Below are 27,213 nucleotides of genomic sequence, written 5' to 3'. Positions count from 1 at the left end.
TCTTTAACATAACTTCATTTTAGATGACAAAAGCACATTTCCCTAAAACAACCTAACCACTCTTCCCTGTTTAGGTGGTTATTGATTATCAAGTTGGTATTTAAGATACACAAAGCAGTTTGACTTTTTAAGCTCTCTAATAATCCTGATACATAGCCAGTGTTGCTAGCACTGAGGGTATTAAAGAAACAGTATACTTTCAGAATGCTTAGGCAAGTAGGCTCCTATGCTAAAAAATCATCTATTTTTCCTTAAGACATTCCCATGGAAAGGGATTGTTTTGAAACTAAAAATTTAAATGATATTTTGGCTACTATTAACATATTGGTGTGTTCTAGTGAATTAACATTTATTGGCTGGGCACAATGGCTCACCCTGTGATCCCAACACTTTGGGAGGCTGAGGCAGGAGGATCACTTGAGCCAAGTGTTTAAGACCAGCCTGGGCAACATGAGACCTTGTCTCTACAAAAAAACAAAAAATTACCCAGGTGTGGTCACACATGCCTATGGTCCCAGCTACTTGGTAAGCTGAGGTGGGAGGATCACTTGAGCCCAGGATGTCAAGGCTGCAGGGAGCCGTGACTGCTCCACTGTACTCCAGCCTAGGCGACAGAGCAAGACATTGTCTCAAAAAACGGTTTAAAAATTTTTTTAATTAAAAATGTATTAATTATGTTGGTCTTTCACTGTCTTTTAACAAAAGTTAAGACATTTTCCTTTTTTTCTCCTCTCCATCCAGGCCAGTCAGTTGGAGGAGCTTTTTCCAGTGCAAAGACAGCTATGTCTTCATGGCTTTCCACTTTTACCACTTCCACCTCCCAAAGTCTCACTGAGCCACCGGATGGGAAGCCTTGAGCAGGGTGTCAGAAGCTGCTATTGCTTTCTGAGGTTTAAGTGTCCCCTGTCTGTCTGCTGCTCCCAGGCTGTTATCAGCCACAGATCCACAGCAGGGGACCATATGTCGAACTGTTTACATAGATGGTTGCTCTAAGTGAATGTTTCAGGATGCCGAAATGATGAAATCACAGCCATAGCAGGGATGGCTTTCCAGGTTGGGGTTTCAATTGACTACTTTTATTTCAGTCTGAGCCTGATTAAAACATACAGTGAACCTTCTAATGAATTTTGAGTTCTGATACTGTACATTGGTTTACTTTAGAAGAGTTTTTACTTATGTAAATTTTGTTCTGTTTTAGTATTTGAATATCTAGATGGTCATTGTAATTTATACTTGCTAAAATTAATTTATATTACCATTTTCTCTAAAGTTGGCCTTAAAATGTTCTTATAAAGTGAAGGGGTCATACAGTTGGGCCTTTATTATTTTGCTGAATTCTATGATGATATTTTGCTTTCTACCCACAAAATTTATTAATTCACTTCCTCCCAAAAACATGAAAGTCAGGGGTAGTAGTGCTGAGGATTGGGTGTTTTATGTTTTTAGTTTGTTCTTTCCACATCCTTAAAAACTTGCTTTCAGACATCAAGGAGTATCACTGTGCTTTCCTCCTCTTTATAACTGTGCAGGTGGCTGTGCAGAGAAATAGCAGAGTGATGGTTCAATGATACTGAAGCAGTTTAACATGAATGTGTCTGTAGGGCAATACTTTCAAAGACCTATGTGTTTATTTTTCAACCACAGTCATGTTGCAGTCTTTTACAAGCACTTTTTTAAATTCACAGTTTGTGCCATCTGTTTCACTTTTTTTGTAGCGGGGACAGGGTCTTGCTGTATTGCCTAGGCTGGAGTGCAGTGGCGCCATCTCGGCTCACTGCAACCTCCATCTCCTAGGTTCAAGCAATTCTTGTACCTCAGCCTCCCAAGTAGCTGGGATTATGGACATGCGCCACCACACCCAGCTGATTTTTGTATTTTTAGTAGAGACGGGGTTTCGCCATGTTGGCCAGGCTGGTCTTGATCTCCTGGCCTCAAGTGATCTGTCTGCCTCAGCCTCCCAAAGTGCTGGGATTACAGGCATGAGCCGCTGCGCCGGGCCTGTTTCTTTTTTAAACAGTTTTCTATTGAGTGTTTGCAGACCGACAGCTTTTCTCGTAGTCTTATTCTTCATAAAGCTTTTCAAAGCACTTAGTCTTCTACTTCCCTAACTGAAAGTCTTCCTATAATCAATCCCTACCCCCTTCTATAAGTATTTTAAAAGAAAAGCCAGGTGACTGTATTAAATAGAAATCTCATCTTAGTTTATATTCATCAAAGTAAGAGGCAAGAGAAGAAAACTGCAGCCTTGACATCTGTCATCTGAGAAAGGACATCTGGTTTCATGTTAGGTACATACATGCATGTGCGTGCCATCTACTGATGATCTGTACACAGCTGGACCTTGTGTGTTTGCCATGCTCAGCTCTCATTTGCTTTTCAAGGAGACCTGGGATGGGTGTTCTCAGAGAGTACCTACGGGGAAAAGACTGCCTTTTCAGTAACAAAGGATACTTGGGAAATACATTGTGAGTATGATCTATCCCAGATTGCAGGGGAATTAAAGGAGGGCACTGATTATATTTGGTTTATTCCTCACGAAATGTTTAAGAAGTAAATGCTCCCAAGGCATTTGAAATGAACATAGAAACATAATCTAAATATCTCTAAATTTTCCACTTTGTGTTTTCTAAACACATATTGTATTACCGATTTGAGCATAACTCAAGAATTCAGCAATGATAAACTGAAGGGCTGAATGTGAGAACTCCATTATTTCCACTTCTTCCAAGAAAGTTAACCTCAGGAAATACTGTTTGAATAGAAGAAATACCAAACAAAACCTTAAACAGTACTCTAATCTTTTTGTGCTGAGACTATAAAGAATTCATTCTAACATCTTGTTGTTTCTCAAGGACCACATCATTCGTTGGAGCATGATAGTGTGATTTGTGTGCAATTGTTACCTCTCAGCTGCTGAAGTTCACACTTCAGGGATCTAGGAGCCCTGTGAGGGGTCATCCAGCGAGATGCTGATTTGTCTTTCAGCTGGTATGGTTTCTATGATTGGGGTCAACTCCCATTTTTCACCCTTCAAAAGCAGCCCAGCTCATGCTTTGGAATCCACTGAAATAAAAATAGTTACATCAAGTTTAACTTTCTTTAATACCACTTGTTCCCCATTTGAATATACACTGTGATCGGGCTTTCTATTAACATTTCTAGCTAACAGTTTGATTCTTAGTGGTCACTTTACTGACTTTCAAGATAAAACAAGTATCTCAGAAAATACAGCTTTCATCATAGAAATGGTCAAAAGACCATAGCTGTATTTCCTTCAGGCTCTAGGAGGTGGAGTTTTTCAAGGAACACTGGCCCTTGTATTGTTGGCAGGAGCCCCAGGGCAGTTCGCACAAAGGCAGGAAGCCTCACCCCTGGTCCTGTGACCCCCGCCACATACTTCAGGCTTGGATTCTAGGCTCCAAGTGGCCAGCACAGAAGCAGCAGCCTCTCTCCAAACCCTGGCTCTGTGAGCCAGAGGAGCCACCACTAGGCCATCTTCTGACACAGCCCTGGTAAAGGTGTGTTGTTGGCCAAACTTGCCCCAGTGCTTGCGAAGGCTTGTGTGTCTAAGAACTGAGTATTTGTACCTAGGTGTGAGGGAACCAGGGTCAGCCAGCCTTTTTCACATGTGCCAGGGACACACACTACATCAATGTCTTGGTGGTGGCTTCGCTGCTATCCAGGTGACTTAAAAGTTTGGAACATGTCCCTGGTATACTTCAATTCCTACTAGACATTGTAATGACAATGGTGTAGGTAAGGAAGAGAGAGTTAAAGCTACCAGTTGTGGAACAGAAATAGTTGCATGTCCAAAGGTGGCTTACAATGATTGTGTGTATGCACTTGGCTCACATAACCAGCATGAATAGTCTTCCCAAATCTGTTAGCGATTACCCCCCGCCCAGCACAGCCCTAAAACAATTCTCATCCACTTTCCTGTTAAGAAACACAGCAGCAAAATACTTTGGCAGCATACCAGAGCATATGATGTGACTTGCTCAACCTTATCTTCCTTTCCAAATTCTATACGAAGCGTCTGATGTTTTTTAGAATAATTTCCTTTGGAAAGCCAAGGAGAAAGCAAATTCAGAAGAGAAGTGAGAAATTGTTGCCTGGCTGAGGAATACGATGCTTAAAATCTGAATGAAAGTATTTTGAGAGCAGTATTTCATGTGCTAAGAGTTATAAGAATTCTTTTAGAAAGCAGTTAGAATGTTACTCTGCTAGTTACAAATTTTAAAGTCACGCTATAGCATTATCGCCCTGGTAGGTAGGTTTTGTTATTGTTTTATAGTTTGTGAATAAAAGTTTTGTAGAAGTTACAGCTAGTGGTCTTTTCCCTCCAGAGCCAGTGATGAGTGCTGGAGCACTTCAGATCTGGAAGGGGGTCAGTGTTCTGACCTTTAACCACATGAACTTACCTGTGTCAGCAGTTGCGGAAAGTAGCCTGTTAGGACAGCAGCTGCTAAGCGTTGCCTGGTATTTTAGTGGGGAGATGGTTGGGACTCTTAATGGCATCAACACTTGCATGCTCTGAATCTTTGATCAGAGATGAGGTGCCATTCGTGGCATTTCCACCCCGTCTCGTGGTAGCCTTTAAAAGTGGTAAAAGATGCTACCCTAATTCCCTGAGGATTGTCATTCCATGCAGCGTAAGGTGCCGCGAGGAGTTTCTCATTCCAGTTCTTTGGACTTCGTAACATTGGAATTGTTTTTCCATAATTTCCGGCATTCCATAAATATTTGTCAAGGACAAAGAAAAGGAATGTGGATATCTATTCTTTTCATATGAATGACTTTGTACACATGACTTCCTGCTTTCATTATGAAGGAGGGGAAACTAGTTCCCTTATATGGTAACTCCAAAGTTAAAAAATTGTGCATGTCTGAGGGGTTGAATATATTTTGTAAAACTCTAAATACATTTGTATTTCTGTGCTGTTCTAAAGTTTACCTTTTTACTTATATGAAAGATATAGAAACTATATATTTAAATCATGTAAATGGAACAGTGTAGGGGTTTTCCCGATCTTATTTTCATCAGCTTCTCACACCCACGTAGATGCTGCTCAGATTTTTTCGTGTGTGCAATATGAACATTTGAACATTTCAGTCAGGTACTGAGCCAGAAAAGGTAATTGAAGTTTTCAGAAAGCTTCTGTGCTTAGAAAATATTTTGTTGTTTTCTTAAAATACTAGTATTTTGTAGCTGGAAGAATAAGATCAAGGCTTACATGTTTCAGGCCCCTTGGTCACTGGTTCCTGAATTTAGGAAACATTGGATTAATGAGTTGGTGAAGGCATTTAGTGGTTACAAAAATAGTTTAAATATTTACAATTAAAGGCTTTTCACAAACCTTTTCTAAGAAAATTTAGCTGAGAAAACTTAAAAAGTTTTCTAAGGAAGTTTAGCTGTGGCACATGTTTTGATCAGAAAGGTATTTTCTCTTTGGTAGTTTTAAAGTTTGTACTAGTTCTTTTTTTTTATTGTTAAAATTATAAATCATGTCTAATCATACTGAATTGTAAAACTTCTGTTGTATCTTTAAGCGTAAATGAGAATAAAATGATCCTGTTCGCCCTGCCTACAGTTGAACTTGACCTGTCCTTCTAGAAGTACCCTGTGTGTTGTCCATGTGGTTTCTGTCCTCCTTCACAGTTCAACAGCAGCTTCATTTATTAAGAAACCACACAGAATGAACTAAAGACTCATGACTCATTTACTCTCCTTTTGACATCACTTTGACAGTGGTCCCTCAGCTTTCTAGCCGGTGAGCTCTGCAGGAAGAGCCCCTTAGCTTCTATGGAATGCTAAGTGCAGGGAGCTGCACAAAGTATCAAGCAGAGCTTGGTCACAAGATAATGTCTCATTAGGACATTGTCCCAAACAACCCATTTTGCACCTGGACCGATAAGTGTCAAGAGAGCCCTTGATATTTCCACTGAGGACTCCTGGCACATTTTCATGTATACGTTCATGTACTGGGTTCCCTTACAACTGTTCCACAAAATGGGCTTTGGGCTGTGCTTCACAGAAGAAGTGAACAAACTTCCTTGCCCCCTGGGAATGTGTGCTTCCTTGAGTGCTGCTGCAGGGTTGAGCTGAAGTTACCAGTGTTCTTTGATGTGGACTGAGAGCCCTGGAGCTGATGGGATAACTTGAGGACAGTGGAGCTGCCTCTACTCAGGGAAAGGAAGGCATCTCCTTCCCTTTGCAGATGTCCCCCTCTGAGCTCTGATGTGGGGGTGTGATGGGTCCCCTATCACCCACCAGGGAACAGCTGCCCACCATTCTGATAGAAGTTGCAGTTATTTAATCTGGTAACATCTGGAAGAAGTGTGATTAGGGAGCCTATTCTTTCCAAGGAAAGTTCTTTCTATCCTTCATGAAGGGCTTCTCTCTGCCTGAGGTAATGTACACAGGGTTGGGGAAGCCACTGCAGCAGGACTGACCTGTCCAACGTCACCATCAACAGATCCTCACGTGGCACGCATAGACACTTTGTATGATCATGAAGATCAGAATGGTCGCGTTGTGTTCCTGATCCCATGAGCACCTGCCTTTGGAACCACTGACATCCCAACATAACATAATTAGGATTCAAATGTTTTTAAATGTTTCATTGGACTGGGCTGCAGTCCTGGAGCACACAGATGTAGGCCAGGCCTGGAAAAATGATGAAAGCCACTTAATGAAATGTTGATCATCGTTGAGGGCAAGTGATGGGTTCATAAGGGCTTCTAAGACTATTCTGTTTGTGTATGTTGGAGAATTTCCATAATGAAGAGTTTAAAACTACTTGCTAGCCATTAAACAACTTCATTACCCATGAAAAGGCACCAGTTTCTGTGTGGCAGACCCTGAGTGCCTGACTTAGGAACTGGCTTAATTTCGTAGCTTCTCCACGGATGCCCTGGCCTCCACAAGCCCCCTTACCAACTGAAACCTTGGCTGCTGTTGTTGCCTTCCCATCCTTCTAGTTGTTGGAGGAGCACTACTGAGAGAACCTGTAGTACATAGTAATCAAAGACCCAGCCCCAACCTCTCTTCCTCCTGAAAGTCTTTCCCAGGCTACTCTGAGTCCTTTCTAATACCTGAATTCTCAGGGGCCAGTGGCTCACACCTGTAATCCCGAACACTTTGGGAGGCTAAGGCAGGAAGATTGCTTGGACCCAGGAGTTTGAGACCAGCCTGGGCCACATAGGGATACCTCGTATCTATAAAAAAATTTAAAAATTAGCTGAAGGCCAGGTGCAGTGGCTCACACCTGTAATCCCAGCACTTTGGGAGGCTGAGGTGGGCAGATCACCTGGGGTCGGGAGTTCAAGACCAGCCTGACCAACATGGAGAAACCCTGTCTCTACCAGAAATACAAAATTAGCTGGGTGTGGTGGCGGGCGCCTGTAATCCCAACTACTCGGGAGGCTGAGGCAGGAGAATCGCTTGAACTCGGGAGGCAGAGGTTGCAGTGAGCAGAGATCAAGCCATTGCACTCCAGCCTGGGCAACAAGAGTGAAACTCCATCTCAAAAAAAATTAGCTGGGCATGGTGGCATCTCCTCTAGTCCAGCTTTACGGGGGGGGGGGGGGGGGGAAGGCGGTTGAGGGGGTGGGCTCAGGGAGAGAGGATCACTGAAGCCAGGAGGTCAAAGCTGCCGTGAGCCATGATTGCACCACTGCCCTTCAGCTTGGGCAACAGAACGAGACTCTCTCTCAAAAAAATAAAATAATAAAATACCTGGATTCAGTACTTACTGAGGACTATGTAAAGCGGTGCTTCCCAGTCTTGGAGATTTGCCATACAGTGCCACACATAGTCCCTGACACGTGCAGTTCCTGATCCCACGGACCTTGCTGTCCAGCAGGTGGGGGTGGGCGGTCACTGTAGAGGGGAGAGTGCTGGGTATTGGGGGAGCAGGAGTGGCACCAGCAAACCACTGCGGGTAACTGCTTTTTTCACAGGGACCAATAAATGTCTCTTCCCCTGAGTCTAAGTTGAGACCTGAGGGAGAGTTTTCCAGGTGAGGTGGGAGTGAGGGTAAAGACCACAAGACGTAAAGGGCTCCAGGGCCTGGCAGAGCAGCATAAGCAAAGACCGGAAGCAGCGCAGCTTGAGGGGATGTTGTTTGGCCGAAACCGAAATGGCAAGGAGGACAGGCTAGGGATGAGGTCAGGAAATAAGGCCATATCTGGAGGCGAGCCCTGTCAGCCCACGGACAGGCGAAAGCCTTCAAGGGTTTCCCACAGGCAGGTGGCAGGTTGGCTGGGTGTTGCCTGTGGAAAGTTCTTTCAGTCATGGGTACCACTGCTTCTGCTTTGCCCTTTGCTGTAAAGCTAGTGATGTTCCTCAGCTGACCTCTGAACTCAACCACCGCCCCTTTCCCTTCCTCACTGGCCTTCCCAGTTTTCCACTGACTTTTTAAATCACATTTGCCCCAAACACAATAAAGCCAAGAACAAAAGTCTATGGCATAGCCCTCAGTCAAAAACCAGTTACTGCCAAGAACAGTTTTCCCGATTTCCCCAGGCATTCGGTCCGTGGAGGTTGCTGATGAAAAGAACCTGTCAAGTGATGGTCTCCCTGCCAGGAAGTCAAGAGCAGAGAGGGCACTGGAGCATCTGTTTCCATTACTCTCTCTGGCTAAGTGGAGACCCAGGAGACATGTGGCACCACCGCTGTGGTGACGTGTTTAAACTCGGAGAAAACCCGCTGTTTCTTCATGTCATTTACAAGCAGGAAGGGAATCATTTATACATTCAAAAAGCCCATCTGCCACTAACATCTGGACTTTCAATTATATTAAATTCATGGAATTATTTTTTCTGATAAAATTTAACCACATTCATGCTCTTGGGAATGCTAAAGTTAAAAGTGGGACAATGGAGAATTTCTGAAGTAGGCTGTCCACCTGCCTCCTCAGGCTCTGCCCTAGAAAACCGTTACTTCCTAGAAACCACAGAGACCGAAGCAAAATTAGCCCGTCCTTGGCTCTCACATCCTGAATTGGTTCTTTGTACATGATCATCCATTTAGAAACCAAAGCTTCTGTGGCCTTGATAAACCACTCACTCTCACTAAATACTTTCCAAATGGAAATTGCCAGGTAAAATTTTAACAGATGAAGATGAATATTTTTTTGTGTCACCCATTTTATGGTCATTAAAACCACAAGGTCAGCAGGACTAGAATTTTTAAATCTTATATATTTTATAACCTTTAAAGTGTGTTTTTTCATTAGTGACAGAACCCTCACTTTCACACTCAAAAGTGGAAATCATTTTTATTTTGAAAGTGGTTAATTCCATTCCTTTGGGCACCTGGGCTTAATCCTTAGAATTTTCTTTTGAGACCTTGTTGGAAATGAAGGATAACTAGTCACTACTCCTCTGGTTGGAAGACGTGTCTTTTGTTTCCTTTTTTTTTTTCTTAATTTTTTTTCTTTAAATAGAGACACAGTGTCAGTATGTTGCCCAGGATGGTCTTGAACTCCGGGCGCTCAAGCAATCCTCCTGCCTCAGCCTCCCAAAATGCTGGGATTACAGGCGTGAGCTACCATGCCTGGCTTGTTTCCTTTTAAACTGTCAAGTTAACCCTGTGACCGCCCTCCCTTGAAGGACAGACTATTGTGTTTCCAAAGCTTCTAATGTAATTCATAGGGAACTCAAAATGGATTTCCCATATGGACAGTGTTGTTTATGGGAGCTATGTCTCAGCTCATAAAAGGCAGCTCACCAGACAGCCAGAGTAGATACCAAAATACAGTCACACGTCACTAACAACATTCTGCAAAATGCATCACTGGATGATTTCACTGTTATGTGAACATCATAGAGTATACTTACAATGACCTAGATGGCAGAGCCGACCACACAGTTAGCTCATATGGTTTGGCCTATTGCTCCTAGGCTACAGACCTCCACAGCATGGTACTGTTCTGAATCCTGCAGGCAGTGTTCACACAATGGTAAGGATTTGTGCGTCTAAAAAGAGAAAAGGTACACTAAAAAGACAGTATTATACAAAATTAGCTGGGTAGTGGCACATGCCTGTAATCCCGGTTACTCGGGAGGCTGAGGCAGGAGAATCGCTTGAACCCGGGAGGTGGAGGCTGCAGTGAGCCAAGATCATGCCACTGCACGCCAGCCTGGGCAACCAGAGCAAAACTCCATCTCAAAAAAAAAAAAAAAAAAAAGACAGTATTGTAATCTTAGGGAACCACCATCGTATATGCTGTCTGTCACTGACCAAAGGTTCGCTATGTGGCACATGACTGTGTGTTATAAAGGTACTAGAGAACTAAGCAACAGACGGAAATGTGTTAAGTGACAACCTGGCAGCTGAAACCGTAACTCCCACTCGCCGCAGCCCCAGCAGAGTAAGTAAAGCTTCACTCAGTCTTGTCTTAACACAAAACCACTTGCTATGGGTGAGGGCTGTCTGGGTCCAGAAGAGATTAGATCTGTACATATACGTGATATAAAGAAAGTGATGGGGCTGTGTGCAGTGGCTCACACCTATAATCCCAACACTTAGGGATGCAGAGGCACGAGGACTGCTTGAGCCTAGGAGTTTGAGACCAGCTTGGATGATATAGTGAGACCCCTTCTCTACTAAAAATAAATTAGCTGGACATGGTGGCAAGCGCCTGTAGTCCCAGCTACTCTGAGGTGGGAAGACTGCTTGAGCCCAGGAGATCAAGGCTGCAGTGAGCTATGATGGTGCCACTGCACTCCAGCCTGGGTGACAACGCAAGACTCTATCTCAAAAAAAAAGAAAGATGACTGTGTTGAGAAGTCCAGTCAAGTGCCATCATGGCAACCTTTTCGCTGGGACAGTGAGAGAAAGCTTCCTCAAGGAAGTGTCATTTGAGCTGCTGAAGTGAGGATGAGGCAGTGAAGATGAGAGCCAATTTTCTGTCCTCCAGCCTTGGGGATGGGGCCGGGGGTGGCATGGCCTGAGATGCAGGGGAGGAGCAGGTCAGGGGGAGTGAAGCCCTAGGAAGGGGAAAAGAGTGATGAGAGAGGAGAACTGAAGAAGGAAACGGCCTGTGAGGTTGCTAAAGCCAGCAGGAATCTGAGAAATACAGAAACCAGCTCCTCCCGCTCTGCCCCTGGCAGTCTGTTTCTCTTGGTGAGGCTATGGGGACTAAGGGAAAGAGTGTGAGGAGGGGTTCAGACACAGGAAAAAAGAGAAGAGCCTGTGAGGAGCAGTCTGTGCTGAGGACGTGTGTGTGACGATGTGGCTGCCTTTCCAGGGGCAAGCGTGGGAAGTACCTTCCACCAAGGAAGCTGGAAGGGTTGGGAAAGTGCAACTGCCTTTATATCAGTATCACAAACCAAAACGTTTTGAAAATAAACATGTTTTTCTTGGGGACTGAAAGATGTTTTATCCAGTCTGAAGCTGCGACAGATTTCAAGGCTAAGCAGATGTTAATTAAAATCAACTATTTCACCTGATTTAGGTGGTCAGATAAGTATACACGTAAAGTCAAGCTGTACATGTAAGATGTATTTTAATGTTTCTAATCATTAAAAATGTTTCAATCATTTCAAAATGTAATTTACTTCTCAGTTAGGGAAGTATGATCAGTGGAAGGAATATAGCTTCCACTTTTCAGACACATCTTTGAAGATAACTACAAACCCAAGAGGCTCATGTTTCTGACAAGTAAAAATTCCACATAAAATTGCCTGTATTTCATTTCACTCAATTTTGGCAACAATCATTAGCATCACTCTTTGCATTTGGTCAGGGCTTTATAATAAAGTTGGGATGCCATAAATAGGAGGTCAACAGGCCTGGGTTGGAAACCCAGGGCCCACACTTGCTTGTTACTTGACATCTCTGAACCACACATTCTCCTTTAGTACAGTGGGTTTAAATGAGATGACGATGTGTGTGTTGGGGCTGCACTTGTGTATCTTCATATTTGTCTATTGTTCATCATCCTCTACGGCATGTGAACAGGGCGTTTTTCTGGTTTTATTTATCTTCAGAGCCTAGAACAGTGCCTGGTGCAGAGTAAGCACTTAGTGGACACTGGATGAATAGACTGATAGACAATTCTGATTTGTAAATGGAGAAGAAGGGAGATGTTTTCTTACTGGGAGAAGAAGCAGAACAAAGGAGAATGAAAAGAATGGTGTGGGTTCCTGTGGACAGAAGAGAGGGCATCAGAAAGGAATGACATAATTGGATACAAAAGGGAAGTGTGAACTTATACATACTCAAACTGGCATTATGTCTAATATATGGTTGACCCTGAATATACATGTGCCATTACTTTTTTTTTTGAGACAGTCTCACTCTGTCACCCAGGCTGGAGTGCAGGTGGTGCAGTCTCAGCTCACTGCAACCTCCACCTCCCAAGTTCAAGCAATTCTCCTAGCTCAGCCTCCTGAGTAGCTGAGACTACAGGTGCACACCACCACACCTAGCTAATTGTTGTATTTTTAGTAGAGACGAGGGTGTCACCATGTTGGCTTGGCTGGTCTCGAACTCCTGATGTCAGGTGATCCACCCATCTCGGCCTCCCAAAGTGCTAGGATTACAGGCGTGAGCCACTCGCCCGGCCTGCTATTACTATTATTTTTAATTCTTTTTTTTTAATTTATTTTTTTCTTAGAGACAGTGCCTCACTCCATTGCCCAGGCTGGAGTTCAGTGGTGCAATCATAGCTTACTGCAGCCTTAAACTCCTGGGCTCAAGCAATCCTCCCACTTCACCCTCCTAAGTAGCTGGCACTACAGGCGCATGCCGCCAGGCCTAGCTAATGATTTTTAATTTCCTTTCCTTTTTTTTTTGAGATGGAGTCTCGCTCTGTTACCCAGGCTGAAGTGCAGTGGTGCAATCTCAGCTCACTGCAACCTCCAGTTTCTAGGTTCAAGTGGTTCTCCTGCTTCAGCCTCTCGAGTAGCTGGGACTATAGGCATGCACCATGATGCCCAGGTGATTTTTTGTATTTTTAGTAGAGACAGGATTTCACTGTGTTAGCCATGATGGTCTCGATCTCCTGACCTCATGATCTGCCCACCTTGGCCTCCCAAAGTGCTGGTATTACAGGTATGAGCCACCGCACCCGGCCATTTTTAATTTTTTTGTAGAGAAATGACCTTGGTATGTTGCCTCGGATGGTCTTGAACTTCTGGGCTCAAGCGATCCTCCCACCTCAGCCCCCCAAAGTGCTGGGGTTATGAGTGTGAGATACCACACTGGCCTATTTTTGATTCTTTACATTAATAACTGAAGAGACTCAAAAGAATTTTTATCTAATGTGTATGATATAAAAAATAATAAAATGAACAATCCATCACCCAGCTCTAAGAGGGTGTCTCTCATCCCTCATTTTGCTTAAAGATTTGTCCAGGCATAGTGGCTCATGACTGTAATCCCAGCAATTTGGGAGGCCGAGGCAGCTGGATCACGAGCCCAGGAGTTGGAGATCAGCCTGTGCAACATGGTGCAACCCTATCTCTAAGAAAAATACAAAAAAAAAATTAGCCAGGCATGGTGGCACAAGCCTGTGGTCCCAGCTACTCACAAGGCTGAGGTGGGAAATCACCTGAGCCAGGGGAGTCAAGGCTGCAGTGAGCTGTGACTGTGCAACTGCACTCCAGCCTGGGCAACAGAGACTATGTCTCAAAGGAAAAAAAAAAAATTACCATATATTTCCCTTCTCAACAACAGATTGTTGAGTGTGTCAGATTATTGAACTTTATACAAGTTGAATCATACATACATATTACCCTGTGACTTGCTTTTTCTTGCACATTAAGTTTCTGAGCATCATGTCGCTTTCTCTATCAGAAGATCATTTTCACTGCCAGGAAGTATGCTATTGCGTGAATAATATACTGCAGTTTATTTCCACACTCAATTGTTAATGAGTTCAGGAACAAGGTTTTTGGTCTTCCCCTCCCCAACCAATGTTTGCTATTATAGTAGGCCCCTCCTTGAGCATCATGTGCCTGGAATTGAAAAAAAGAAAGAAAGAAAGACAAAGAAACAAAAAATACAGTAGTCCCACCATACCTTCGGAGGTTACATTCTAAGAACCCTACTACACACATGAAACCAGATAGTACTGAACTCTATATATTACTATGTTTTTTTCCAATACGTACCTATGACAAAGTTTATAAATCAAGCATAGTAAGAAATCAACAATAACTAACAACAAAAATAGAGGCCGGGCACGGTGGCTCACACCTGTAATCCCAGCACTTCAGGAGGCCAAGGTGGGTGGATCACGAGGTCAGGAGTTCGAGACCATCCTGGCTAACATGGTGAAACCCCGTCTCTACTAAAAACACAAAAAAATTAGCCAGGTGCGGTGACGGGCACCCGTAGCCCCAGCTACTCAGGAGGCTGAAGCAGGATAATGGCATGAACCCAGGAGGCAGAGCTTGCAGTGAGCCGAGATTGCGCCACTGCACTCCAGCCTAGGTGACAGAGCGAGACCCCGTCTCAAAAAAAAAAAAAAAAAAAGAACAATTATAACAATATACTGTAATAAAAGTGATGTAAATATGATCTCTCCCTCAAAATATCTTATTGTACTGCATTCACCCTTCCTGTGATTGTGTGAGATGATAAAATGCCTACATGACTAGGTGAATGACACAGGCATTATGACTAGCGTCAGGCTACTATTGACCTTCTGTAGGTATGTCAAAAGGAGGACCACCTGCTTCAGGTGATCCTGGATCACTGAGCCATATGATGTTGATGGTTGAGTGTCAGGTGGAAACCAAATTGATGACTACCAACCAGGACAATACTGTAGACCTCAAGGATACATTGGACAAAGAGATGGAATGTCCTGAGCGGGAAAGAAAAGGACAACTGGAGATTTCATCACGCTACTCAGAATGCCAAGCAATTTAAAACTTACGAGTTGTCCTCAGCAAATGCAAAAGAACTGAAATCACAAAAGTCTCTCAGACCACAGTGCAATTAAATTAGAAATCAGGATTAATAAACTCATTCAAAACCACACAACTCATGGAAATTGAACAGCCTGCTCCTGAATGACTCCTGGGTAAATAATGAAATTAAGGCAGAAATTAAGAAATTCCTTGAAACCAATGAGAACAAAGATACAGTGTACCAGAATCTCTGGGACACAACTAAAGCAGTGTTAAGAGGGAAATTTATAGCACTAAATGCCCACATCAGAAAGCTAGAAAGCTCTCAAACTGACACCCTAACATCACAATTAAAAGAATTAGAGAAGCAAGAGCAAAAAAATCCAAAAGCTAGCAGAAGACAAGAAGTAACTAAGATCAGAGCAGAACCGAAGGAGATGGAGACATGAAAAATCCTTCAAAAAAATCAATGAATCCAGGACCTGATTTTTTTTAAACAAACTAACAAAATACATAGACCACTAGCTAGACTAATAGAGAAGAAGGGAGAGAAGAATCAACTAGACACAATAAAAAATGATAAAGGGGATATCACCACTGACCCCACAGAGATCTGATGGTAGACAAACTACCATCAGATAATACTATAAATACCTTTACACAAATAAACTAGAAAATCTAGAAGAAACTGATAAATTCTTGGACACATACACCCTCCCAAGATTAAACCAGGAAGAAGGTGAATCCCTGAACAGACCAATAACAAGTTCTTAAACTGAGGCGGTAATTAATAGCCTACCAACCAAAAAAAGCCCAGGACCAGATGGATTCACAGGTGAATTCTACCAGAGGTACAAAAAAAGAGCTGGTACATTCCTTCTGAAGCATTCCAAACAACTGAAGAGGAGGCACTCCTCCCTAACTCATTTTATGAGGCCAGCATCATCCTGATACTAAAACCTGGCAGAGACACAACAACAAAAACTTCAGGCCAATATCCCCGATGAACATCAATGTCAAAATCCTCAATAAAATACTGGCAAACTGAATCTAGCAGCACATCAAAAAGCTTATCCACTATGATCAAGTCCACTTCATCCCTGTGATGCAAGGCTAGTTCAACATATGCAAATCAATAGACCTAATACGTCACATAAACAGAACCAATGACCAAAACCACATGATCATCTCAATAGATGCAGAAAAGGCCTTTGATAAAATTCAACATCCCTTCATGTTAAAAGCTCTCAATAAACTAGGTGTTGATGAAACATATCTCAAAAAAATAAGAGCTATTTATGACAAACCCATAGCCAATATCATACTGAATGGGCAAAAGCAGGCAGCATTCTCTTTGAAAACCAGCACAACACAAAGATGCCCTCTCTCACCACTCCTATTCAACGTAGTATTGGAAGTTCTGGCCAGGGCAATTAGGCAAGAGAAAGAAATAAGGGGTATTCAAATGGGAAGAGAGGAAGTCAAATTGTCTCTGTTTGCAGACAAAATTATTCTATATTTAGAAAACCCCACCGCCTCAGCCCAAAAACTCCTTAAACTGATAAGCAACTTCAACAAAGTCTCAGGATACAAAATCTATGTGCAGAAATCACAAGCTTTCCTTTACACCAACAATAGACAAGTAGAGAGCCAAATCATAATGAACTCGCATTCACAATTGCTACAAAGAGAATAAAATACCTAGGAATGCAGCTAACAAGGGACATGAAGGACCTCTTCAAGGAGAACTACAAACCACTGCTCAAGGAAATACGAGAAGACACAAACAAATTTTTTTAAAAATTCCATCCTCATGGATAGGAAGAATCAATATTCTGAGAAGGCCATATAGACCAAGGTAATTTATCGATTCAATGTTATTCCCATTAAACTACCATTGATATTCTTCACAGAATTAGAAAAAAACTACTTCAAATTTCATATGGAACCAAAAAAGAGCCTGTATATCCAAGACAATTGTAAGCAAAAAGAACAAAGTTGGAGGCCTCAAGCTACCTGACTTCAAACTATACTACCAGGCTACAGTAACCATAAAAGCATGGTTTGGTACCAAAACAGACATACAGACCAATGGAACAGAAGAGAGACCTCAGAAGTAACACCACACATCTACAGTCATCTGCTCTTTGACAAGCCTGACAAAAACAAGCAATGGGGAAAGGATTCCCTATTTAATAAGTGGTGCTGGGAAAACTGGCTAGCCATGTGCAGAAAACTGAAACTAGACCCCTTCCTTACACCTTATACAAAAAATAACTCAAGATAGATTAAAGACTTAAATGTAAAACTGAAAATCATAAAAACCCTAGAAGAAAACCTAGGCAATACCATTCAGGACATAGGTACAAACAAAGATTTCATGATGAAAATGCCAAAAGCAATTGCAACAAAAGCCCAAATTGACAAATGGGATCTAATTAAACTAAAGAGCTGCACAGCAAAAAAAACTATCATCAGAGTGAATAGGCAACCTACAGAATGGGAGAAGATTTTTGCAATCTACCCATTCAACAAAGGTCTAATACCCAGAATCTACAAGGAACTTAAACAAATGTACAAGAATAAAATAACCCCATCAAAAAGTGGACAAATAATATGAACAGCCACTTCTCTAAAGAAGACATCTACATGGCTAACAAACATATGATAAAAAGCTCAACATCACTGATCATTACAGAAATGTAAATCAAAACCATAATAAGATAGCATCTCACATCAGTCAGAATGGCGATTATTAAAAAGCCAAGAAACAATAGATGCTGGTGAGGCTGTGGAGAAATAGGAACACTTTTACACCGTTGGGGGAAATGTAAATTAGTTCCAACATTGTGGAAGACGGTATGGCGATTTCTCAAGGATCTAGAATCAGAAATACCATTTGACCCACCAATCTCATTACTGGATATATAGCCAAAGGAATATAAATCACTCTACTATAAAGACACATGCACACGTATGTTTAGTGCAGCACTGTTTACAGTAGCAAAGACATGGAACCAACAAAAATGTTCATCAATGATAAACTGGATAAAGAAAATGTGGTACATATACACAATGGAATACCACGCAGCCATAAACAGGAATGAGATCATGTCCTTTGTGGGGACATGGATGAAGCTGGAAGTCCTCATCCTCAGCAAACTAACACAGTAACAGAAAACCAAACACTGCATGTTCTCACTCAGTGCAAGCTGAATAATGAAAACACATGGACACAGGGAGGGGAACAACACACACTGAGGCCTGTCGGGGGTGGGAGGCGAGGGGAGGAAGAACATCAGGACAAACAGTTAATGAATGCATGCATGTTGGACTTAAAACTTAGATGACAGGTTGATAGGTATAGCAAACCACTATGGTACACGTATACCTATCTAACAGACCTACATGTTCTGCACATGTATCCCGGAACTTACAGTAAAATATACAAATAAAAAAGAAAGATATACTTTTTAAAAAACACCCTTATGAGTTATTTCTGGAATTTTCAATTTAGTATTTTCAGACTGCAGTTGACTGCAGGGAATTAAAACCTTGGATAAGGGGGAACTACTGTACAAGCAGGTTGTGAAGATCAGTCTTGTGTACGTCTCCTCATAGGTGTGTATGAGAGTTTCTCTAGGGTGCACACCTAGAAATGGAATTGCTAAGCCATAGTATGTGTATTTTTGGGTATGTGTATCTTCAGTTTGTTAGGTTTCTACTATCTATTACTGTATAACAACCCTTCCCAAAACTTGGGGCCTCATAGTGAATCATAATAGAGTGGTAGTAGGCTCACACCTATAATCCCAGCACTTTGGGAGGCCAAGGTGGGAAGATCACACAAGCATGGGAGTTTCAGACCAGTCTGGGTAACAGAGCAAGATCTTATCTCTACCCCAAAAAAAGCAGGGCATGGTGGCAAGTGCCTGTAGTCCCAGCTGCTCAGGAAGCTGAGGTAGGAGGATCACTTGAGCCTAGGAGGTCAAGGCTGCAGTGAGCTATGATCATGCCACTTGCACTCCAGGCTGAGTGGCAGAGTGAGACCCTATCTCTAAAATAAAAAAAAAAAGTTTTAAAACTGTGGTAATGGTTGCACAACTTTTAAATGTACTAAAATCACCCAACTATACACTTATATGGTTGAATTCTATGGTATGTAAGTTATACCATAAAGTTGTTTTTTTAAAAATTACATAGCTTAAAAAACAATAAAAGTCATTTATTTTGCTCAAGGATCTGGTATTTGGGCAGAGATTAGCAGGGATGTTTCATCTGCTCCCAGGATGAACTGTCAATTGGAGGATCCAAATTCTAGGATCCTCACATGACTGCAAGTTGGTGCTGGCTGGCAAAGGGAGCCTCTCTCTGGGACTGTGTGGGCTTCCTGACAGCACGGTGGCTAGGCTCCAAGAACAAGTATTCCAAGAGACCTAAACAGACAGAAGCTGCAGGCTTCTTCTGACTTAGCATTTGACGTCCCACAATGTTACTTCTGCTGCATTCTTTTTTTGAGATGGAGTCTTGCTCTGTCACCCGGTCTGGAGTGCAGTGGTGTGATCTCAGCCCACTGCAGTCTCCTCCTCCCATGTTCAAGTGATTCTCCTGCCTCAGCCTCCTGAGTGTTTGGGACTACAGGCACGTGCCACAGCGTTTTTGTATGTTTAGCAGAGATGGGGTTTCACCATGTTGGCCAGGCTGGTCTCTGAACTCCTGACCTTATGATCTGCCCGCCTCAGCCTCCCAAAGTGCTTGGATTACAGGCATGAGCCACCGCGCCCGGCCACTTCTGCTGCATTCTAATGACTAAGAAGTCACTAAGACCAGCCCAGATTTAAGGAGAAGGGACTCAACCTCTCAATGGGAACAGTATCAGAAAATGTGGCCATCTTCAATGTATCATACAAGGTAATTCCAAATGGTTTCCCAAGTGGTAGTACCAATGACATTCCCACTCGCAAGATATGCTCTTTGACCTCACCAACACATGACAGACTTTTAAATTTTTGCTGTTCAAGTGAGTATACAAGTGTTGTGGACTCATTCTGTATTTCCTAATTTCTAAGAAATTTGAGCACCCTTTCAAATGTTTATTGGTTGTTCATATCTCATCTGTGAAATGTTTGCTCAAGTTTTTTATTCATTGTATCATAGAGTACTCTTTTTCTTATTTGTAGGAAATCTTTCTATATTCTCAATACTAGTTGTCTTAGTTTGTTTTCTGATGCTATAACAATACCACAGACTGAATAATGTATAAACACTAGAAGTTTTTTGGGCTCATAGTTCTGGAGGCTGTGAAGTCCAAAAGCATGGCACAGGATCTGGGACATGAGGGCCTTCATGCTGTCTCATCCCATGGTGGAAGGCACAAGAGCAAGAACAGATGGGAGCTGAACTTCACCCTTTTATCACAAACCCACTCCCATGATAACTAACCCACTCCCCCAGTAATGTTATTAATACATTTACGAGGAGACATCACTCATTAACTCACTGCCTCTTAAAGGTTTCACCTCTTAATACTACACAATGCAATTAAATTTCAATGTGAAGGCCAGGTGTGGTGGCTCATGCCTGCAATCCCAGCATTTTGGGAGAACAAGGCAGGAGGACCACTTGAGGCCAGGAGTTCAAGACTAGCCTGGGCAACATAGTGAGACTCCATCTCTACAAAACATAAAAAATTAGCCAGGCATGGTGGCACATGGCTTTGGTCCCAGCTACTCAGGAGGATGAGCCAGGAGGATCACTTGAACCCAGAAGTTCAAGGTTTTAGTGAGCTTTGATTGTATCACTGCACTCTAGCCTGGGCAACAGAGCAAGACTCTGACACTAATAATAATAATAATAATAATAATAATAATAAAACAAAAATAAATAATTTCCCCAAGTGTTTTGCAGAGGACATTCAAACCACAGCACTAGTCCATTGTCAGTTACATGGATGCAAATATCTTCTTCCAGTTTGCGGGTTGGCCTTTTGCTTTCTTTACAGTATCTGGATGAACAGATACACATGTGGGTCTTTTTCTTCTTCTTCAAGACAAGGTCTCACTCTGACATTCAGGCTGGAGTAGCGTGGCATGATCATGACTCACTGTAGCCTCAACCTCCTGGGCTCAAGTGATCCTCCCACCTCAGCCTCCTGATTAGCTGGGACTACAGGCATGTCCTCCTCTGATGCCTAGCTAACTTTTTTGAGTTTCTGTAGAGACAAGGTTTTGCCATATCGCCCAGGCTGGTCTCCTCCTCTTGGACTCAAGTGATTCTCCTGCCTTGGCCTCCCCAAGTGCTGAGATTACAGGCGTGAGCCACCACAAGCAGCCTGGGTCCTTCTCAAGATATTTCCTCCTATTCCTTTGGTCAATTTGACTAACTCTGCATTAAAGCCATTCTGTCTTTGTTGTTGCTTTATAACTCAATAATTTATAATGTTATAATGGGGGGAGAGTTTCTACACAATGATATTGATAATCTGTGCTGGCCAGAATAGCATATCTCATTGTGGAAAAGGCAAAAATAGGTCACATCCCAGTTTGATAAATAAGGAAATAAGGTCAAACCCAGGACTCCTGACTTTTAATTGAGTTTTCACTCTATCTCCCTAAAAACTTCCTATCACTATATAAATCAAAAGTGCTGTTTGAGGACAATAAGGGGCTGGCTTTGCTGTGTATATTCAATCATTTCTGCTCAACAAATGTTAATGCCGTCTTTTTTAGCAGTGATCAGATACATAGGCATGTAGACACTCTTTGTGAAGTGCTAGGTATGTGTAAGCTATTACTATTATTATCATTGTGGTATAAGAGATATATCTGGGGCCAGGCACAGTGGCTCATGCCTGTAATCCCAGCACTTTGGGAGGCCAAAGTGGGCAGATCACGAGGTCAGGAGATCAAGACCATCCTGGTTAACACAGTGAAACCCTGTCTCTACTAAAACTACAAAAAATTAGCCGAGTGTGGTGGTACGTGCCTGTAGTCCCAGCTACTTGGGAGGCTGAGGCAGGAGAATCATTTGAACCCAGGAGGCAGAGGTTGCAGTGAGCCGAGATCACACCATTGCATTCCAGCCTGGACTACACAGCGAGACTCTGTCCAGAAAAAGAAAAGAAAGAGATATATTTGGATCCTAGCACTTTAGGTGGGTGGATCACTTGAGGTCAGAAGTTCAAGACCAGGCTGGCCAACATGATGAAACTCCGTCTGTACTAAAAATACAAAAATTAGCCAGGCGTGGTGGTGGGTGCCTGTAATCTCAGCTACTTGGGAGGCTGAGACAGGAAGAATCACTTGAACCCAAGAGGCAGAGGTTGCAGTGAGCTGAGATCATGCTACTGCGCTCCAGTCTGGGGTGACAGAGCAAGACTCTATCTCGAAAAAAAAAAAAAAATCAGCAAAAGACATGAACAGATACTTCTTAAAAGAAGACACATGTGTGGCCAACAAGCACATGAAAAAAAGCTCTATATCACTAATCATTAGAGAAATACAAAAAAAACAATGAGATAACATCTCACACCAGCGAGCATGGCTAATCCTAAAAAGTCAGAAAATAACCGATATTGCTGAGGTTGTAGAGAAAAGGGAATGCTTATACACTGTTGGTGGGAATTGGGAATGTAAACTAGTTTGGCCACTGTGGAAAGCAGTTTGGAGATTTCTAAAAGAACTTAAAAAAAACTACCATTCAATTTAGCAATCCCATTACTGGGTATATACCCAAAGGAATATAAATCATTCTACCAAAAACACACATGCACATATATGTTCACTGCAGCACTGTTCACAATAGCAAAGACATGGAATTAACCTAGATGCCCATCAATGGTAGACTGGATAAAGAAAATGTGGTCCATATACACCATAGCCATAAAAAAGAATGAAATCATGTCCTTTGCAGCAACATGGACAGAGCTGGAGGCCATTATCCTAATCCTAAGCAAATTAACACAGGAACAGAAAACCAAATACCACATGCTCCTTTTTTTTTTTTTTTTTGAGACAGAATCTCACTCTGTCACCCAGGCTGGAGCGCAGTGATGCAATCTGGGCTCACTGCAACCTCTGCCTCCCAGGTTCAAGTGATTCTCCCGCCTCAGCCTCCTGAGTAGCTGGGATTACAGGCATGCACCACCATACCCAGCTAATTTTTGTATTTTTAGTAGAGACAGGGTTTCACCATGTTGGTCAGGCTGGTCTCGATCTCCTGACCTTGTGATCCTCCTGCCTCGGCCTTCCAAAGTGCTGGGACTACAGGCATAAGCCACCACCCCAGCCACATGTTCTTATTTATCTCACTTTATAAATGAAGTCCACATGGACACAGAGGGGAATAACAGACACCAGGCCTACTTGAGGGTGGAGGTTGGGAGGAGAGCGAGGATCAACAAACTTCCTATCAGGTACTATGCCACTACCCCGGTAACGAAATCATTTGTACATCAGACCCCAGTGACACGCATTTTACCCATGTTACAAACCTGCACATGTACCCCCTGAGCTAAAAATAAAAGTTGAAAAAAAAAAAAACCTCCCTTTGGGGAAAACTCACTCATCTGCCCTCTCCGGCGATGGCTCATTGATATAATTCAAACAGCTTGCCACCATCTTTAAGGAAGCAAATGACTCTTTCCCATTCCCCTTCTTTCTCATAGTGCTGCCCTTCTCCTGGCCCCAGGCTGCTGGAGAAACCGAGGAAAGCAGACAGGGCCCTACCTTCCAGAAGCCTTAGGAGCACCACAGCCATGGGCATGGGAAGGATGCCCTTGGGATTCTCGCGAAAGATTTACCTGTGAAGGGCAAAGTCCAGTGAGACCAGGATGGGAGCTCCAGGTAGAGGGACAACAAAGTGGAAGGAACAGAGGATGAAGTCCCTGTGCCAGGAGGCTTCCTGCAGGGGGAGGTGTGAGGGGCTGGTGGAGGTGAAGAGAAGCCGCGCGGTGCAGGACACTGTAGGTGCCTGGGGAGCAGTGGAGGCAGTGAAGAGCTGTCACCAGGAGAGCGACATAGGAGACGTGCTGTTTTATTTATTTATTTATTTATTTTTGAGACAGAGCCTTGCTCTGTCACCCAGGCTGGAGCGCAGTGGGGCGATCTCTGCTCACTGCAACCTCCACCTCCCGGGTTCAAGTGATTCTCATGCCTCATCCTCCCAAGTGGCTGGGATTACAGGCACGTGACACCATGCCTGGCTAATTTTTTTTCTTCTTTTTTTGTATTTTTAGTAGAGACAGGGATTCACCATGTTGGTCAGACTGGTCTCGAACTCCTGACCTCAGGTGATCCGCCTACCTTGGCCTGCCAAAGTGTTGGGATTACAGGTGTGAGCCACCAGGCCCGGCCTCGAGATGTGCTGTTTTAGAAAGATCTGTCCTCACAGATGCATGGAAGAAGCTAGGAATGAGGGAGAGAAGAAATGAGGAGAAACAGGCCCGACTCCTCCCAGGTGAACCTCCTCCCTTGGCCTCCCAAGCCCTCACTCCTTCCGTTCCCCTCATTTACTAGGAGAGGAATTCTGTGTCCAGAGCGCCCCAAAACCTGAAGGCAGAATGCAGTCCTGGATTGTTGTGGATCTTGGCCACGTTTTAAAAGAGACCTTGCTGAGCCCATGTCCTGAATAAAATGAAGGAAATGGACTCCTGGCTTCCAAATATTTCTTTAGATGGGAGACTCTTTGCCCAAACGAAGTCCTGCCCTGATAAAATGAGGAGTACAGCAGCAAGGGGACGCTCCCCCAGCACATGGCGGTCCAGGCTCCCTCACTGAGGGATCTGTGAGTCAGGGTTTCCAGCACTGTAGCTGGTTCTCCTGCTTCAACCAAGTTCTTTTTTGGGGTGTATTTGAATATTAAGCTAATACTTGTTTCATTGCTTTAAACGAGGTGTGCTTTTGAGAAGCGTGGTCAATACAGCAGGAGTGAATGTTTTTATGCTCCTGTAGCTTAATAAGGAGAGCATAATTCATTTAAAATGGACTGACTCCCATCCTTAGCCTGACCAGCATTCCATTCTTATATTAAAGAAATAATCCAAAAGGAAAAAGAAAAGTTACAAGCATGAAGTTCTCTGTCACAATATTTTACATAATAGTGAAAATTGGGAACCACCAACAGAGAATCAAGTTACGCACTGAAGTATAATACTAAGTGTTATACTCAGTGTGATGTTGGACAACTAATAAAACAAGCATTGTGAGGCTGGGTGCAGGGGCTCACACCTGTAATTTCAGCACTTTGGGAGGCCGAGCTGGGTGGACCTACCTGAGGTCAGGAGTTTGAGACCAGCCTGACCAACATGGTAAAACCCTGTCTCTACGAAAAATATAAAAATTAGCCAGGCGTGGTTGGGGCACCTGTAATCCCAGCTACTCAGGAGGCTGAGGCAGGAGAATTGCTTGAACCAGAGAGGCAGAGGTTGCAGTGAGCTTAGATGGCACCACTGCACTCCAGCCTGGGGGACAGAGTGAGACTGTCTTGCTCACACCTATAATCTCAGCACTTTGGGGGGCCATAGCAGGTGAATCTCTGGAGCCCAGGAGTTTGAGAACAGCCTAAGACTCCATCTCTATGCCAAAAAAAAAAAAAAAAGGCCGACAAGGCGCTGGCTGGTTGTGATGGCTCACACCTGTAATCCCAGCATTTTGGCAGGCCGAGGCGGGTGGATCACCTAGCACTTTAGGTGGGTGGATCACTTGAGGTCAGAAGTGACCAGCGTGACCAACATGGTGAAATCCCATCTCTACTAGATACAAAAAATTAACCAGGCGTGGTGGTGCACGCCTGTAATCCCAGCTATTTGGGAGGCTGAGGCAGGAGAATGGCTTGAACCGGGAGGTGGAGGTTGCAGTGAGCCAAGATTGCACCACTGAACCTCAGGCTGGGCAGCAAGAGTGAAACTCCGTCAAGGAAGGAAGGAAGGGAGGGAGGGAGGGAGGAAGGAAGGAAAATTTAAAAACAAACCAATCATTGTGAACGCTGGGGGAAGGTAGAAAAGAGGAAAATGCAGAATACAAAATTAGATAAAGGGACGAGGCACCTGGGAGAATAGGAGTCGAACTTGCTTCCGTCTTCATTTCTTCTTCTCTTCTTCCTGTATTTTTTCTCCATTTCTTCCACAAGAACTGTGAGAACACGGGAAATAAGCTGATTTATTAGGGTGATTTACTACAGTGATTTTCTTCTGCTTTTAAGTTGTTACTCTTTGGGAGGGCAGGAGCTTAGAATCCAAGTGCAATAAAAGGTAGAGAAGACGCTGTGTGTGGGTAAAAGCAGCGCAGAGCTTCCTGGGCCATCTCAGCTAGACCAGTGCCTTTTTCTTTCCCCCTGGGCCCTGAATATATCTCCATCACCTTCCTGAATGCCGTGGGGTAACCTCTGGTTTTGAAACAAGCTGTGAGGAGCCTGGCACGTAGTAGGCACTGGATGAAAACTGTGACAATAACAACGCATTCCTTTGTAATGCAGGGCTCTATTGTTTTGGCTTTCAGAGAAGGCAATGTAACTGACATACTGAGATCATTAAACAGCAAAGGAACTAAGAAGGCAAAAGAAAGCAGTGCTTTCAACTATTTCTGTTTTCCAGAATACTTGTTGAAACTGTAAAAGGAGATTTAGAATCACAAAAAGTAGGCCAAGGGTAAGAAAAACTCTTCATACCCAAGAGAATTCAGCTGACCAAATTAAGTCTGATCCAGAATAAACAGCTCTCATCTGGAAATCCAGCAGTTCCAGAAAGTACTGTCTAAGGGGAAAAAGACCCACAATGTTGATCTGCATAATTATATAACCCCTTAAGAAAGGGGCAGGAAGCGCTATGGTGCTGGAGTGCACAGGGAAAATCAAATGTGAGCACAAGCAAAGCTGGACTCACTCGAGAAAATAACAGTTCTCAGCCCTCAAAGAAGAGGACTTTGTTACTGAAGAGAATCCGGGCTCATGTACCCTTTCTCATGAATTTGACCAACCTCAGTGTGTTTTCTCTGTGTTCACGGGACATCCAAAACCTAAAACAAAGTTTCTATTATCAACTCCCGCCAGCAGAAATTACACGAACAGTCATGTGAGGAGTACTACACAGGAAGGAACACATTGGAAACTAAACTGAAGCTTGGCTACTACAAACAGGTCAAGGCTATTCATGTTGGTGTTTTACCAAGAAAAGCATAATCACTATCCCCTTAAAAGCCAATTAAAACATCAAATATAAATGAAATCCGGCCGGGTGTGGTGGCTCATGCCTGTAATCCCAGCACTTTGGGAGGCCTAGACGGGTGGGTCACCTGAGGTCATGAGTTTGAGAGCAGCCTGGCCAACATGGCAAAACCCCGTCTCCACTAA

At 43.3% G+C, this 27,213-nt stretch overlaps 1 protein-coding gene and 1 long non-coding RNA gene across 5 annotated transcripts in view; one reads left to right on the top strand and one right to left on the bottom strand.

The window, feature by feature from the left end:
- Positions 1–5,590, top strand: part of AVL9 (AVL9 cell migration associated) — a 110,258-nt gene extending 104,668 nt beyond the window's left edge. For 2 of the 3 annotated variants that reach the window (XM_017876406.1, XM_017876403.1), the window contains one exon: positions 742–1,121. In XM_017876406.1, coding sequence (XP_017731895.1) covers positions 742–857 — 116 coding nt within the window. In that variant the 3' untranslated portion in view covers positions 858–1,121. Of the gene's footprint in view, positions 1–741 lie in introns of all 3 variants that reach the window. The other variant, XM_017876405.1, reaches the window with a different exon arrangement.
- Positions 3,971–23,664, bottom strand: LOC108532372 (uncharacterized). 2 transcript variants are annotated; one of them, XR_001886426.1, is made up of 4 exons: positions 23,595–23,664; positions 9,844–9,981; positions 7,756–7,882; positions 3,971–4,059 (listed from the first exon to the last, which is right to left on the bottom strand). It is a non-coding gene; the product is annotated as an uncharacterized LOC108532372 (long non-coding RNA). The 2 variants fall into 2 exon arrangements; XR_001886425.1 differs by lacking the exon at positions 23,595–23,664 and adding an exon at positions 13,747–14,116.
- Positions 23,665–27,213: the final 3,549 nt, after the last annotated feature.

The sequence above is a fragment of the Rhinopithecus bieti genome, unplaced genomic scaffold (genome assembly GCF_001698545.2).
Source record: "Rhinopithecus bieti isolate Rb0 unplaced genomic scaffold, ASM169854v2 scaffold_10015, whole genome shotgun sequence".
Taxonomy (NCBI): Eukaryota; Metazoa; Chordata; class Mammalia; order Primates; family Cercopithecidae; genus Rhinopithecus; species Rhinopithecus bieti.
Note: the sequence above shows the minus strand (reverse complement) of the source record. Positions and strands in the feature narration are given on the sequence as shown.